This window comes from Oncorhynchus mykiss, chromosome 11, assembly GCF_057628025.1.
Source record: "Oncorhynchus mykiss isolate SJ-2025 chromosome 11, ASM5762802v1, whole genome shotgun sequence".
NCBI classification, from domain to species: Eukaryota; Metazoa; Chordata; class Actinopteri; order Salmoniformes; family Salmonidae; genus Oncorhynchus; species Oncorhynchus mykiss.
Genome location: NC_143032.1, coordinates 19,341,915 through 19,356,658, shown reverse-complemented (window position 1 = coordinate 19,356,658; position 14,744 = coordinate 19,341,915). Strand labels below are relative to the sequence as shown.

Sequence of the window (14,744 nt, the reverse complement as noted above, 5' to 3'; positions counted from 1 at the left end):
CAGAAGTCTTAGTTTTGCTGTTATAATATCCGTGGACAGTTTTTGTTTTGTGTGTGTGTGTGTCACATCTTCTCCTGCTCCTCCCCTCGTAGCCTACGACATCGCCGAAATACTAACCACCTGTCCTGGGATTCTTCATTACGCACACCTGTTAATCATTATGATTCACACCTGGACTTCATTACCTTCATAATTTCCTCCCCTTTATATATCACGCTCTTATGTTCACTCACCAGTTGGTATTATTCTTGTGTACCGGCGTGTAGCCTCATAGAATTATGTCGTTCTTGGTTTTGTTGTTTTATTGAAGGTTTCACTTGCACCTGCTTCCCGACTCACAGTGCCATTATTACAGTGTGTGTGTGTGTTCCAACTCATAACAACCTACCCTTCAAAAGTAGACCTTTTCTATGAGTTGGTCAGGACAGCAGAGACCACTAGATACACAACTAACAGTGTCAAATGAAATACACTCTCCCCACAGCCCTAGCCTACTGACTGTCTCATTGTCCTGCATGGCAGAGGATATGTATGTATTGAACAAAGAAATGTTAACTGAATCCTGCAGTCAGGAAAGAACAATAACACAGGTGTGTGTAGGGGCTCCACATCGATACAGGTGCACTGTGTGTGTGTGTCAGTTGGAGACCACACCCTCTCAGGTGAGGCAACAGCAGATGGGCCATGAGACAAACCTGCAGGATCAAAACACTTATACGAGAGAGAGAGAGAGAGAGAGAGAGAGACCTGTCTCCTTGTCCTACAGGCCCCAGGGCTGGTAACAGTACACTACACTAACTCAGACACACATTACACACAGCTTCTATGGAGGGGTCTTCATGTCACTCAACTCCTATGATAAAGACTCGTAAATTATTCAGTAACGGACATGAACTTAACGTGAAGCAAAACAAAACCTCGAAGTGTCTACGGATAGACCTTCTCCTCGGGGACCCCAGAAATGTCACAATTCTGAGCTAGCCCTGAACTAGCTCACCTGATTTTATTTTTTACCTTTATTTAACTAGGTATGTCAGTTAAGAACAAGTTCTTATTTTCAATGATGGCCTAGGAACAGTGGCTTAACTGCATGTTCAGGGGCAAAATGACAGATTTGTACCTTGTCAGCTCAGGGGTTTGAACTTGCAACCTTTCTGTTACTAGTCCAACACTCTAACCACTAGGGTACCCTGCCGCAGTTCACAGAGGACTATTCTAAACTCATGCCTATAGTGCGTGTGCTGATAAGTGGTCAAGGGCTTGAAACCTATATAATTACACGCAAGAAGATATTGGAGGGAGCAGAGGAAGAGTGGAGGAGAGGAAAAAGAGGAAATGATTTCATTGACTGTGTTTTTTATGCATGAGAGCAAGTCCCCTTTCATTCCCTCTCTCTCTCTCTCTCTTCTGCTTTAAAGCGGAAGGTCACTTATCATTTTAATGTCCACACTCTCTCTCTGTCCCAAAACCGTCTGCTATTAGCTGCAGATTAACCACTTTTCTCACCAGGGGGACTCTGTCCTGAATGGGAAATAGGACTAATTAAAGGACTCTATTACCACGCACAGGGACACCAGATTTAGGTTTATAAACAGAAACATTGCCAATTTAATCTTCATCTCAAACACATTTAACTGTAATTTCACCCCAAATGCACCCCATTTCCAAATACTTCTCTGCTCCTTTTGCTGTGAAAAAAGCTGTGAACTTGTATGTGTGTGTGTGTGTCTGTTTGGTGCATCCATGCACGTACGTCCACATGTGAGCGTGTGTGTGTTGGAGGAGTCACTGGGCTGATGAGCGATGTTAGAGGGGTTTCTGGGGATTCTAATGATGCTATAGTGACCTTTGTGACTAGTTGTTCTGCTGTTCTATTCAGGTCTGGTAGGCACACACCTTTACGTTACTCACACAATTCAAACCTGTTCTCTTTCCCGTTCACACACACACATAGAAACTCACACACAGACGTGACGGCAGGGTCACGCAGTTTACAGAGGACTATTCTAAACTCATGCCTATGGTGCATGTGCTGATAAATCTAGGCTAAGGATGTTGTTTGGGCCTGAGATTTTGAGGGATTTTTTTTGTGTGTGTGGGGGGGGGGGGGGGGGGGGGGCTGATGTTCATCTTAGTTGGTAGAAGAGTTAAGATTTGGAATAATCGTTTATTTCTGGTCTGTTTGCATTTTGAGCTTTGTTTTTGCTTCTAGTTTGAGCTTTCTCTCTGTCTCTGTCTCGATTAAAGGAAAGGAGAAAGGTGAGGAACAGAGGAAAGTAGAGGGGAGGTGAGGAATGGTGGAAAGACGGGCAAGAATAGAGGGATGAGAGCAGAGCTGTAGAGAGGAAAGCAGAGGAGAGTTGGTGAAAGGACTGGGGAGAGGAGATGAGGGGTAGTGGAGGATAGGGATTTGAGCTGGGGGTGTACTGGGCTGATGTGTTGGGGTCGGTAGAAAGAGAACGGATTTTGGGTGGGGGTGAGATTTCAGATTGTGGCTGGGGATCAACTCATTCACCCGCCCAAATGGCTTTCAAAAATCTATTTCACACATACACACATACGCACAAACCCTTTCACAGGCGTAGAGATCAGTGTACTATCGATCCGCTTCTGGCCGTGATTAAACCAAATACACACACACACACACACACACACACAGGTCGGTGTCCTCTGTGAGCCTCATCAGTCTGGGTTGTAGATGATGGCTTTTGAGACTGATATGAAGAACCACCATTAAGCCACTTAACCACCTAATGCATGAGCTGCTGCAAACCACACACAGGCACAGGCACACCAGCACACACATTCGGACACAATACTCCCCTTGAAGACCTTCCGAGTAGAAAAGCCCGCACATTGTCGAGAATGACCTGTGAGCTATGGTATGTGTCTATCTGTGTGTAGTACTGGGTGCTGGATCTGTGTATTAATAATTAAGAGTCTATTGACGCACCCGCGTGTCAATCTAATTAACATAATAACAACATCCTCATCAAAATCTGTCAGTTTAAGCCAGCGATATCTGTTTTTTTGCATGGGCTGTGTCTCAATCCACCGCATCTGCCTATGTCGGCCGTCTGCATCTGCGGTGGAAAGTGACAGAGCTACAGCGCTGTTTGTCAGACCAGGAGACATCACAAAAATGGGTCTTCTCACAGAAACGTCTGTAGTGTCCGAACTGTTTGGCTACTAACTAATATGACCACTCTATGGAAAAATTAGACACTTATGAACCTGATGGTATTCTCTGTTTCGCTCCACGACCTCCAAAAGCCCCACGGGACTCGTCTGAAGTTGGTACCGCCGACGTGCCAACTTCTGTCTGTAGCGTCCAAACTGTTTGGGCTACAAATAAATATGACCCCACTATGGAAAGGGGAGACTCCCACAAACATGATGGTGTCCTTAGATTTGCTCTATGACCTAAAGGTAGCCCATACAAATGAATGTAAGTATGGAGTGTTTTTGTGCCAACAAAAAACGGTGTTAAATATGTGTCCAAAAAACATGAATATTTCCTGAGTTTTCTTTTATCTCCTAGATATAGGAAAGACACTTCAAAACCTTACATCTTTTTTTTACTGTATTTTTCTGGCCATTTATGAATGTGTTATTCATTGCGTTTCTATGGGCTAGAGTTGTAAAGGCCAAATGTAACATTTGATCAATTAATTTGAATTATTTTTTATACATACAGGGGTCCTACAATTCGAAATTAAACAGCTAAATGATCCATGGTATGACCATAAAACAATTACATATGTTAGCTTAGTAGAACCCCCTACCCCCCACAAAAAAAAGGTTTTAGAGGTTTTCATGTGTGTATCTCTCCCTGTCTCTCTCCCCTGTAGGAGCTGCAGTTTGAGAGACTGACCCGTGAGCTGGAGGCAGAAAGACAGATTGTAGCCACCCAGTTGGAGAGATGCAAGCTGGGCTCTGAGACTGGTGGAAGTATGAGCAGCATCAGGTAACACACCTGTCTGTGTGTGTGTGTGGTGTGTGTGTGAGTGTGTTGGGATAGGGGGGTTGTGTGTGTAGAATGGCCAGCTAGCTCCCAGGGTGGAACTCTCTTTAGAAGTATTCTCTCAGGGGGACACATTAATCTGTGACACCCTCTGACTCTTTGACACCTTAAAATGAGCTGAGAGCATAATTCGTTTTTCGTGTGTGCGTGCGTGGGTGTTTGTGTGTGTGTGTGTGTGTGTGTTGGGGAGGGGGGTTGTGTGTGTAGAATGGCCAGCTAGCTCCCAGGGTGGAACTCTCTTTATAAGTATTCTCTCAGGGGGACACATTAATCTGTGATACCCTCTGACTCTTTGACACCTTAAAATGAGCTGAGAGGATAATTAGTTTGTCCTGTGTGTGTGTTTGTGCATGTGTGTATGTGTGTGTGTGTGTGTGCATGCGTGCCCACACTAACTGTCATCATGGGAGCGTACTTTAATGTTCCAGTGTTAATTAGTTAATTAATTAGTACATTAGTACAACCACGGCCCTAGATTGTCCAAAAACAGTTAAATTATGTTTGGCAATTATGAGTATGACCTTGGGATGCCAAAACTATTGGCAAATGGTTCAGAAGACGAGAAAGAGTACCTAATGAAAAGAGGGAGGTAGGAGAATGAAGGAAGGAGGGAGGAGGGGGCCGAGGAGAGGACGTCAGTATGTGATTAGCATGAGAGTTAGCTTCTGTATGCTAACAGCTCTGAGCAAGAGACAGTGGAACGGAGCGGTACTAAATTCAGACTGTGTGTGTGTGGCAGCTTCGTAGACAATGCAGATAATGATGCATTACATTATTACACATTACATTATTCAGAGATAGAGATAGAAGGAGAGGCGATACCGGTGCCCCCGCACATTGACTCTGTACCGGTATCCCCTGTATATAGCCTCCACATTGACTCTGTACTGGTACCCCCTGTATATAGCCTCCACATTGACTCTGTACTGGTGCCCCCTGTATATAGCCTCCACATTGACTCTGTACTGGTACCCCCTGTATATAGCCTCCACATTGACTCTGTACTGGTACCCCCTGTATATAGCCTCCACATTGACTCTGTACTGGTGCCCCCTGTATATAGCCTCCACATTGACTCTGTACTGGTACCCCCTGTATATAGCCTCCACATTGACTCTGTACTGGTACCCCCTGTATATAGCCTCCACATTGACTCTGTACTGGTACCCCCTGCATATAGCCTCCACATTGACTCTGTACCGGTACCCCCTGCATATAGCCTCCACATTGACTCTGTACCGGTACCCCCTGCATATAGTCTCCACATTGACTCTGTACCGGTACCCCCTGCATATAGTCTCCACATTGACTCTGTACTGGTACCCCCTGCATATAGCCTCCACATTGACTCTGTACCGGTACCCCCTGCATATAGCCTCCACATTGACTCTGTACTGGTACCCCCTGCATATAGCCCCGCTATTGTTATTTACTGCAGCTCTTTAATTATTATTTTACTTTTTTTAGGTATTTCACTGTATTCGGCGCATGTGACAAATACATTTTAATTTGATTTGATAGGAAAGGGTTGAAGTTTGACTCTTCTGACTGTTAAAATTAGTTTATTTGTCAAGTGCGCCGAATACAACAGGTGTAGGTAGACCTTACAGTGAAATGCTTACTTACAGGCTCTAACCAACAGTGCAATTTCTAAGTTAAAAAAAGGTATTAGATGAACAATAGATAAGTAAAGAAATAAAAACAACAGAAGTAAAAACAACAGTAAAAATGACAGTGATTGAGACTATAACAGTAGCGAGGCTATATACACTATTGAGGCTATAACAGTAGCGAGGCTATATACACTATTGAGGCTATAACAGTAGCGAGGCTATATACACTATTGAGGCTATAACAGTAGCAAGGCTATATACACTATTGAGGCTATAACAGTAGCGAGGCTATATACACTATTGAGGCTATAACAGTAGCGAGGCTATATACACTATTGAGGCTATAACAGTAGCGAGGCTATATACACTATTGAGGCTATAACAGTAGCGAGGCTACATACAGGCACCGGTTAGTCGGGCTGATTGAGGTAGTATGTACAAGTAGGTATGGTTAAAGTGACTATGCATATATGATAAACAGAGAGTAGCAGTAGCTTAAAAGAGGGGTTGGCGTGTGTGGGTGGCGGGACACAATGCCTATAGTCCGGATAGCCAATGTGCTGGTTGGTCGGGCTAATTGAGGTAGTATGTATATTTAAAGTGACTATGCATATACAGTGGGGCAAAAAAGTATTTAGTCAACCACCAATTGTGCAAGTTCTCCCACTTAAAAAGATGAGAGAGGTCTGTAATTTTCATCATAGGTACACAACAACTATGACAGACGAAATGAAAAAAAATAAAAAATTCAGAAAATCACATTGTAGGATTTTGAATGAATTTATTTGCAAATTATGGTGGAAAATAAGTATTTGGTCAATAACAAGAGTTTATCTTAACACTTTGTTATATACCCTTTGTTGACAATGACAGAGGTCAAACATTTTCTGTAAGGCTTCACAAGGTTTTCACACACTGTTGCTGGTATTTGGCCCATTCGTCCATGCAGATCTCCTCTAGAGCAGTGATATTTTGGGGCTGTTGCTGGACAACACGGACTTTCAACTCCATCCAAAGATTTTCTATGGGGTTGAGATCTGGAGACTGGCTAGGCCACTCCAGGACCTTGAAATGCTTCTTACGAAGCCACTCCTTCGTTGCCCGGGCGGTGTGTTTGGGATCATTGTCATGCTGAAAGACCCAGCCACGTTTCATCTTCAATGCCCTTGCTGATGGAAGGAGGTTTTCACTCAAAATCTCACGATACATGGCCCCATTCATTCTTTCCTTTACACGGATCAGTCGTCCTGGTCCCTTTGGAGAAAAACAGCCCCAAAGCATGAGGTTTCCACCCCCATGCTTCACAGTAGGTATGGTGTTCTTTGGATGCAATTCAGCATTCTTTGTCCTCCATTCACGACGAGTTGAGTTTTTACCAAAAAGTTATATTTTGGTTTCATCTGACCATATGACATTCTCCCAATCTTCTTCTGCATCATCCAAATTCTCTCTAGCAAACTTCAGACGGGCCTGGACATGTACTGGCTTAAGCAGGGGGACATGTCTGGTACTGCAGGATTTGAGTCCCTGGCGGCGTAGTGTGTTACTGATGGTAGGCTTTGTTACTTTGGTCCCAGCTCTCTGCAGGTCATTCACTAGGTCCCCCCGTGTGGTTCTGGGATTTTTGCTCACCGTTCTTGTGATCATTTTGACCCCACGGGGTGAGATCTTGCGTGGAGCCCCAAATCGAGGGAAATTATCAGTGGTCTTGTATGTCTTCCATTTCCTAATAATTGCTCCCACAGTTGATTTCTTCAAACCAAGCTGCTTACCTATTGCAGATTCAGTCTTCCCAGACTGGTGCAGCTCTACCCTTTAGCTCAGTGCGAATTGTTGCCTGTTGGGCCTGCTCAGCACCATGGCTTCTTGTTGGGGTATGTACGTACAGTCACTGTGGGGACGACGTCCTCTAAGCACTTATTGATAAAGACAGGGACTGATGTGGTGTACTCCTCAATGCCATCAGAGGAATCCCGGAACATGTTCCAGGCTGTGATAGCAAAACAGTCCTGTAGTTTAGCATCTGCTTCATCTGACCACTTTTTTATAGACCCAGTCACAGGTGCTTCCTGCTTGAATTTTTGCTTGTACGGAGGAATCAGGAGGATAGAATTGTGGTCAGATTTACCAAATGGGGGGTGAGGGAGAGCTTTGTACGCTTCTCTGTGCGTGGAGTACAGGTGATCTAGAATTGTTTTCCCTCTGGTTGCACATTTAACATGTTGATAGAAATTAGGTAGAACTGATTTAAGTTTCCCTGCATTAAAGTCTCCGGCCACTAGGAGCGCCGCCTCTGGGTGAGCGGTTTCCTTTTTGCTTATTTCCTTTTTCAACTGACTCAGTGCAGTCTTAGTGGTGGTAAATAAACAGCCACGAAAAGTATAGCTGAGGACTCTCTTGGCAAATAGTATGGTCTGCAGTTTATCATAAGATCCTCAACTTCAGGCGAGCATAATCTAGCTGCACCAACTACACCATTTGTTGTTTACAAATATGCACATTCTTGGCAGAATGTCATCATTCAGCCAAGATTCCATGAAACATAAGATATTACAGTTATCGTACCTCGTCTAATTCATTGTCCAATGATTGCATGTTGGCGAGTAATATTGACGGTAAAGGCAGCTTTTCCATTTGCCTTCTGCGGATCCTTACGATGCACCCCGCTCTGTGTCCTCTGTACCTGCGTCTCTTCCTCTTGCCAATAACGTAGATGTTGGCCTTGTCGGGTGTTAGCAGAAAATCACTTGCTTCCTGCTTGTTGAAGCAAAAACATTTGTCTAATCCGAGGTGAGTGATCACTGTCCTGATATCCAAGAAGCTCTTTTTTTGCCGTAAGATACGGTGGCAGAAACATTATATACAAAATAAGTTACAAATAACACGAGAAAAAAAAACAGAATAACACAACTGGTTGGGCGCTTGTAAAACTGCTGCCATTTCGTCGAGCGCAATTTTACTTGGCGCCGGAAGAGATGGTGTGTGTTTGTGTGTGTTGAGTGTGTTTGTGCATGCATACGAATGTGTGTGTGTGTTCCAAACTCAGACATTGTGTGCTCCCATGTTAAAAGCAGAGATGTACTCTAATAAATTCAGATCCACTCCAATGACATAACACCATAACCAATCATTGGTAAGGTCAGCTGATTGGCCTACAGCTAGCCAATCTTCTGTCAGAGAAACTAGTGAGTGAAGCATGTCCATGTTGTTCTATGGACTCAGCGTGATCTGCATTCTCTGTGTTAATCTCATCTAGAACACTGAGCCTGTATGTGTCATCTCTCCAGGACTGTGTATGTGTGTGTTTGCATGTGTATCGTGTGTATGCAGGGGCTTGAATTTGTGTGTGTGTGTCTATGTGTGCATTGAATGTGTGTGTGTTTGTAGCCTCAATTCTAATCCACACATCAGGCCTGGCTGAGGACCAACCCAGCTGGCAGTCGTTCTCCTAGCTGCCTGTGTGATATTGTGATTGCCGTCTGCGCTACTGCCTGTGTAATAATGTGATTACTCCCCATATGTGACGGCTTCGCCTTGCTAAGCTTTGTCTAATCACTAACCGTGTGTGTGTGGGTTATGTGAATGTGTATGTGTGTGAGCGTGCGTGTGTGGATGTGTGTGTTGCAGGTGTCAGCGTGTGTGTGTTAGTGTGTGTGTGTGTTTGTTTGATGTCTCCCTGGCATGTCTGCTCAGATGAGGCTTGGCAGCTGGTATTCTGTGAGTGACAGGAGAATTTTATTAGATGCAGACGAGGCTTTATAACCCATCCAACTCAATATCTCAGTCTGGATATTAACAGATGTAATGTTAGTGTGTGGCTGATCAGAGATTCTGCTGTATTCAGGGAGACTTCTATAACCTTTCCCAGACTGCATCCCAAATGGCACCCTATTCCCTACATAGTGCACTACTTTTGACCAGGCCCGTAGGGCTCTGATTTAAATAGAGTGCACTATATAGAGAAAATAATGCTATTTGGGATGCAGACACTGTCTTCCTTCTGTCAGAAACCATCCCTCACTCCTTCATCTGAGCTCACAGAAAGACCAGGGCCAGAAATAGATCTAAATGACTGAAATGTGTGTAGATGAAAATGAAACCATTTTAATATCTCAGTGTGTTTCATTTGTAATATTATTGGAAATCATTTTGGACCATTTTGGTCTTCTTGTTGGAAAGAATGATAAGGTAGGACAATTTGCGTGTGTGTGTGGTGTGTAGATATAATGTATGTGTGTGTGTGTGTCTTCTCGAGGTGCCGCCCTGTCTCTCCTCAGGAGTGTCCTGCTTCATAAAGTTGTTCAGGCATCTCCACAGATGGCTCTCTGGGCTGAGGACACTGGCCAGCCATCTGTGGCGGGACACACCCAGTATCACGACTCAGGATATGACCCAGATGCAGACACGGGAGGCGAATAGAACAGTTCTCAGAAGATTTATTAGAAACACGGTGCAGGCAAAGGGCAGGTTGAGGGCAGGCAGAGGTTCGTGATCAGGTCAGAATCAGGCAGGTACAGGACGGCAAGTAGGCTCGGGGTTAGGGCATGCAGAGGTTCGTGATCAGGTCAGACTCAGACAGGTACAGGACGGCAGGCAGGCTCGGGGTCAGGGCAGGCAGAATGGTCAGAACCGGGAAAAACTAGAAACAGAACTAGAGAAACAGGAATGCAGAAAGAATGCTGGTAAAACCTGACAAGACGGACTGGCAACAGACAAACAGAGAACACAAGTATAAATACACAGGGGATAATGGGAAGATGGGTGAGACCTGGAGGGGGGTGGAGACAAGCACAAAGACAGGTGAGGTGTGACAGCGCATCGGCTTCACATTCTTGGATCCTGCGCAGTAGGAGATGGTGAAGTTAAATTAGGTGAATAGCAGGGCCCATCGAGCTTCCAGCTTTTGGTCTTGTGCCGAACCCTGGGACAGAACAGCCCCCACTCCAACGTCTGAGGCATTGAGTGGAAGCATGTAACGTTTTTTAACCGTGATGTCATTCAGGCCCGGTAGTCAATACACGGATGCAGGGTTTTGTCCTTCTTCTCCACAAAGAAGAACCCTGCTTCAGCGGGGGAGGCAGAAGGATGGATGCCCCCTGCAGCCAGATAGTTCTCAATATACGTCTCCATCGCCTTGGTCTCCGGACCTGACAGGGAATAAAGCCACCCCTGAGGCGGTGTAGTGCCTGGAAGAAGGTAGATGGCGTAGTCATACGGCTGATGCGGAGGAAGCGAGGTGGCACGGGCCTTGCTGAAAACATCCCGGAGGTCCTGGTACTCCACGGGAATGGCGGAGAGGTCTGGGGCTTTCCCCAAGCCCACAGGAAGACATCCCAGAGTAGGCAGCGCCGACTTCAGGCAATGCCCATGGCAAAACGTGCTCCAACCCATGATAGAACCAGTAGCCCAGTCAATCAGGGAATTGTGCTTCTGGAGCCAGGAAAACCATAAAACCACGCGTTTCAATGGCCAGGAACTGCATAAACTCACTGTAATTACCCGGAACTCTTAGGTTAATGGGACAAGTGTTGTGGGTGACTCTGCCAATAGAGTGCCCATCCAATGCTCTTACTTCCATGGGAATGGAGAGGGGTTGTGTGGAGATTTCCTAGCTCCGACACCAGGGTAGTGTCCATAAAGCTCTAGTCGGTCTATGAGCACCCAAAGAGATTTGGACCGGTTACCCCACAACAGAGTAGCATGGACAGGGGTACAAGCAATGGAAGATTGGAAACTCCCGCATGGCTCACCAGAGTACTCATACTAGTACCTCCTCAATGAGGCTGGTTCTTTAATGGGAATGTAGATAAAACATGTCCCGTAGCTCCACAATACAGTCCACAATACAGACAGCTCTGGGTCTTAAGTTTGCGCTCAGCAGGAGACAATCTAGCCCTGCCCTGTTGCATGAGCTCCGGAGGGACGACTCGACAGCCCTCGGTGACCTCCGAGAGACTTTGGCCAACATCGGATCCACACGGAAATGTGGGCTTTGAGGATTCCCGGGATTCCTCGGATGCTAGGTGGAACAGACTCCCTCTCCCTCCTACATTCCCGTAGCCGCCCATCGATCTGGGTGGTGAAGGCAATGAGGAAGTCACGGTCCAAGGGCAGCTCTCGTCTTTAATCACCTCCCACAACCCGTGAAGGAACGCGTTGAACAGGGCTTCTGGGTTCCAGGCACACTCTGCCGCCAACGTGCGAAAATTCACTGTGTAGTCTGCCACACTACAGGAATCCTGACGTAGTTGGAGCAGCCTCTCTCCCAGACAACGGAGAATCAAACACTTTCCGTACCTCTGCCACAAACTCCTCCAATCTGAGGCCAACTGTGGATTGTTGCTCCCACAACTCCGTAGCCCAGGCAAGAGCCCTCCTGGACATCAGATCCTCAAGTGATCTGAGGGAAATGAAGAGGGCTGCAGCTCAAAGATGAGAGAACACTGGGAGAGAAACGCCTGGCAGGATCCGGGATTTCCAGCGTAGTGCTCCGGAGGAGGTAGGTGCGGTTCTTGGGAAGCTCTCTCAATCTTTCGCTCTGTCTCTCTCTCTCTCTCTCCTCTATTTACCCTGTCAGCTAGGTTTAAACTTTAGTCACCCAGACCAAAGCTGATAGAGAGAGAACAGGATGGGAGGAAGAAGAGGGAGATAAAGAAAGAGAGAGGGGGAGAGACAGGCTGGGAAGAGAGGCAGAAAAAGAGAGAGTAGGATAGAGAGCCAGAGAGGAAGAGGTTGAGGATACCTATGCCAGGTGAATATGAACCATGCAGGTATATCATATCAGTAGGTGTAACAACACGAGTTTCGGCCTCACAGGAACGACCCCGTGATTTATATGCAAATGAGAGGGAAGTGTAGAAAACAAGGGAGCGAAAACAAACATGACCCCTAAACGAGTGTTTTTGACAATCGTTAGCATCTGATGACAGAAAAGGTGTAGGTATTAATGGAGAGAATGGGATCAGGTCACAGCCAAAGTAAAGGGGAAGGAGAGAGCAATGGAGAGGGAGAGATGGAGGGAGAGAGGCACAGAAGGAGAGAGAGTGGGCTAATAAATTGCTTTTCATTACCATGAGTCAGCCACGGAATAGCTTCCATTGATTTATCTCTTTTCATTTTCCCCATTCGTTCTGTCTCTCCATCTCCCTCTCTCTTTTTCTCTCTCTCTCACACACACTCTCTATCCCTTCAGCCTCCAACTCTCTCCCCTTCCTCTCTGCCTCATTCCCTCTGCTTGTGTATGTGTGGATACTGTATAGTGTGTAAGGCTCCATCTATAGTAAAGGCTTTATTACTGACTTTATAAACCTAGCAGTGTATACCTGAGTGATTAAGTACATCCAGTGGCAGACATCTGTGTGTGTGTGTGTGTGTGTGTGTGTGTGTGTGTGTGTGTGTGTGTGTGTGTGTGTGTGTGTGTGTGTGTGTGTGTGTGTGTGTGTGTGTGTGTGTGTGTGTGTGTGTGTGCACATTAATTACATCCTCTCAGAAGGCCAGTTATTTCTTTAGGACTTATTAGATACTGTATCAAGTCAGAGAAGCCAGTATGTTCCATCTCAGTAGAGAGACATGGATTACCTTCATGGATGTATGTTGAGACCTGGAACCTTGTGCTGTATGGATTATGAACAGTAGGGCCACTATCAAGGATAGTGTGTTCACACACAACCCCCCATGAATAGATGTCAGCTCACACACACACATATCCCATCACACACACACATTCAAGTTTCAAATGCAAAACTTAAAGTTTGTTAAGCCGATTTTAAGTGAGGAAAAGCCTTTATAAATAGGGTTCCACATAGAGGCTGGTGCTGCTCACCATGCCAGACACGCTCTGCTCTCTGGATGGACTGCCAACACCGGGATTTATTCACTGACTCAGCCGACACACACACACACACACACACACATACACACACACGCCCAGCAGGCACGAAAGTTCGATAATTAAATCATATCAGGATGTACCGTGTCAGATCCCTCGCCAAATCAAACATCAGTCTAGTGCCTGTCACACACACACACACACACACACACACACACACACACACTGAAGGATGTCCCTGTCACCTCTGCAGAGTTGTTGGACAGCCTCGGAGCCAATAGTGTATGCTACCCAACCCATATGCTACCGTGTGTGTGTGTGTGTGTTTATATATGTTTGTATGACAGTGATGGAGGAGTGACATTGCACTGCATAATGTCCTCTTAATTCTCTCTTAGTTGAGCACAGAACCGACCCAGCCTACTCTCTCTACACTAGGGAGAGTGAGTGAGGAAAGAGCGTGATGAAAGAAAGAGAGTTTCAGTGTGTGAGAAAGGGTTTACCTACAGTATTTGTAAAGTTATGGCCAAAATATCACTATATTTTAACATTTTATGCATTTCCTGAACTCATTTGAGATAATTGCTACGCTGCCACGTAGGGCTGCAGGATATGGGGAAAAATATAGGCCTTATTTTTAACCAAATATTGCAATTGTGAAATTTTTACTTGTGATTTAGATCAAAACACAAAATGATATAGCTAGAATATAATAGTGGAAACTTTAAATACAGTGTTGTATGACATTACAACAAATTAAAAAAGCCAGGGAGGAGTTATTGCGACAGGGTAGGAACCAACATTTTGGTCATTGTTTTCCAGGGATCCTATAATCTTTGTCTACATTAAATGCTTTCCCTTACTTTATGTAGCTAACATATTCATGCTTCGCCTATTCCTGTCTGATTTAGAAGATACTGTTGCACATACAAAATGCTGATTTGCAGATTGAATAGAGCCCTAAATGTATGTAAATTGTAAAGTATTTTTTTTAATGTAATGCATGTTTGATTATGTGTCAGGGCGTTGTGGGTTTTGCTAGTGCGTTTTTGTTAGGGCATTGTGGATTGGGGTGGCAGATGCTAGGCGTAAGCCGCAAACTCCGGGTCTGAGCGTCGCGTGCTCAATCCCAGTGATAGGCACTCATTGTGATTTTATTTATTTTAATGTATTTTACCCTATCCCAAACATTAACCCTAAATTTAGCCATTCGGAATTAATGGCTAAGCATAACTGTGGAGTTGTTTTTGTTTTAAATCCTATCTCAAACCTTAATTCT

At 45.2% G+C, this 14,744-nt stretch overlaps 1 protein-coding gene across 2 annotated transcripts in view; it reads left to right on the top strand.

Annotated features, from left to right (window-relative positions):
• The window catches only part of LOC110535425 (catenin delta-2), a 395,208-nt gene that overhangs the window by 141,240 nt on the left and 239,224 nt on the right, over nucleotides 1-14,744 (top strand). Inside the window, exon 3 of one of the 2 annotated variants that reach the window (XM_036935119.2) lies at nucleotides 3,852-3,967. In XM_036935119.2, coding sequence (XP_036791014.2) covers nucleotides 3,852-3,967 — 116 coding nt within the window. Of the gene's footprint in view, nucleotides 1-3,851; nucleotides 3,968-11,847; nucleotides 12,137-14,744 lie in introns of those variants that run through there. The other variant, XM_090189680.1, reaches the window with a different exon arrangement.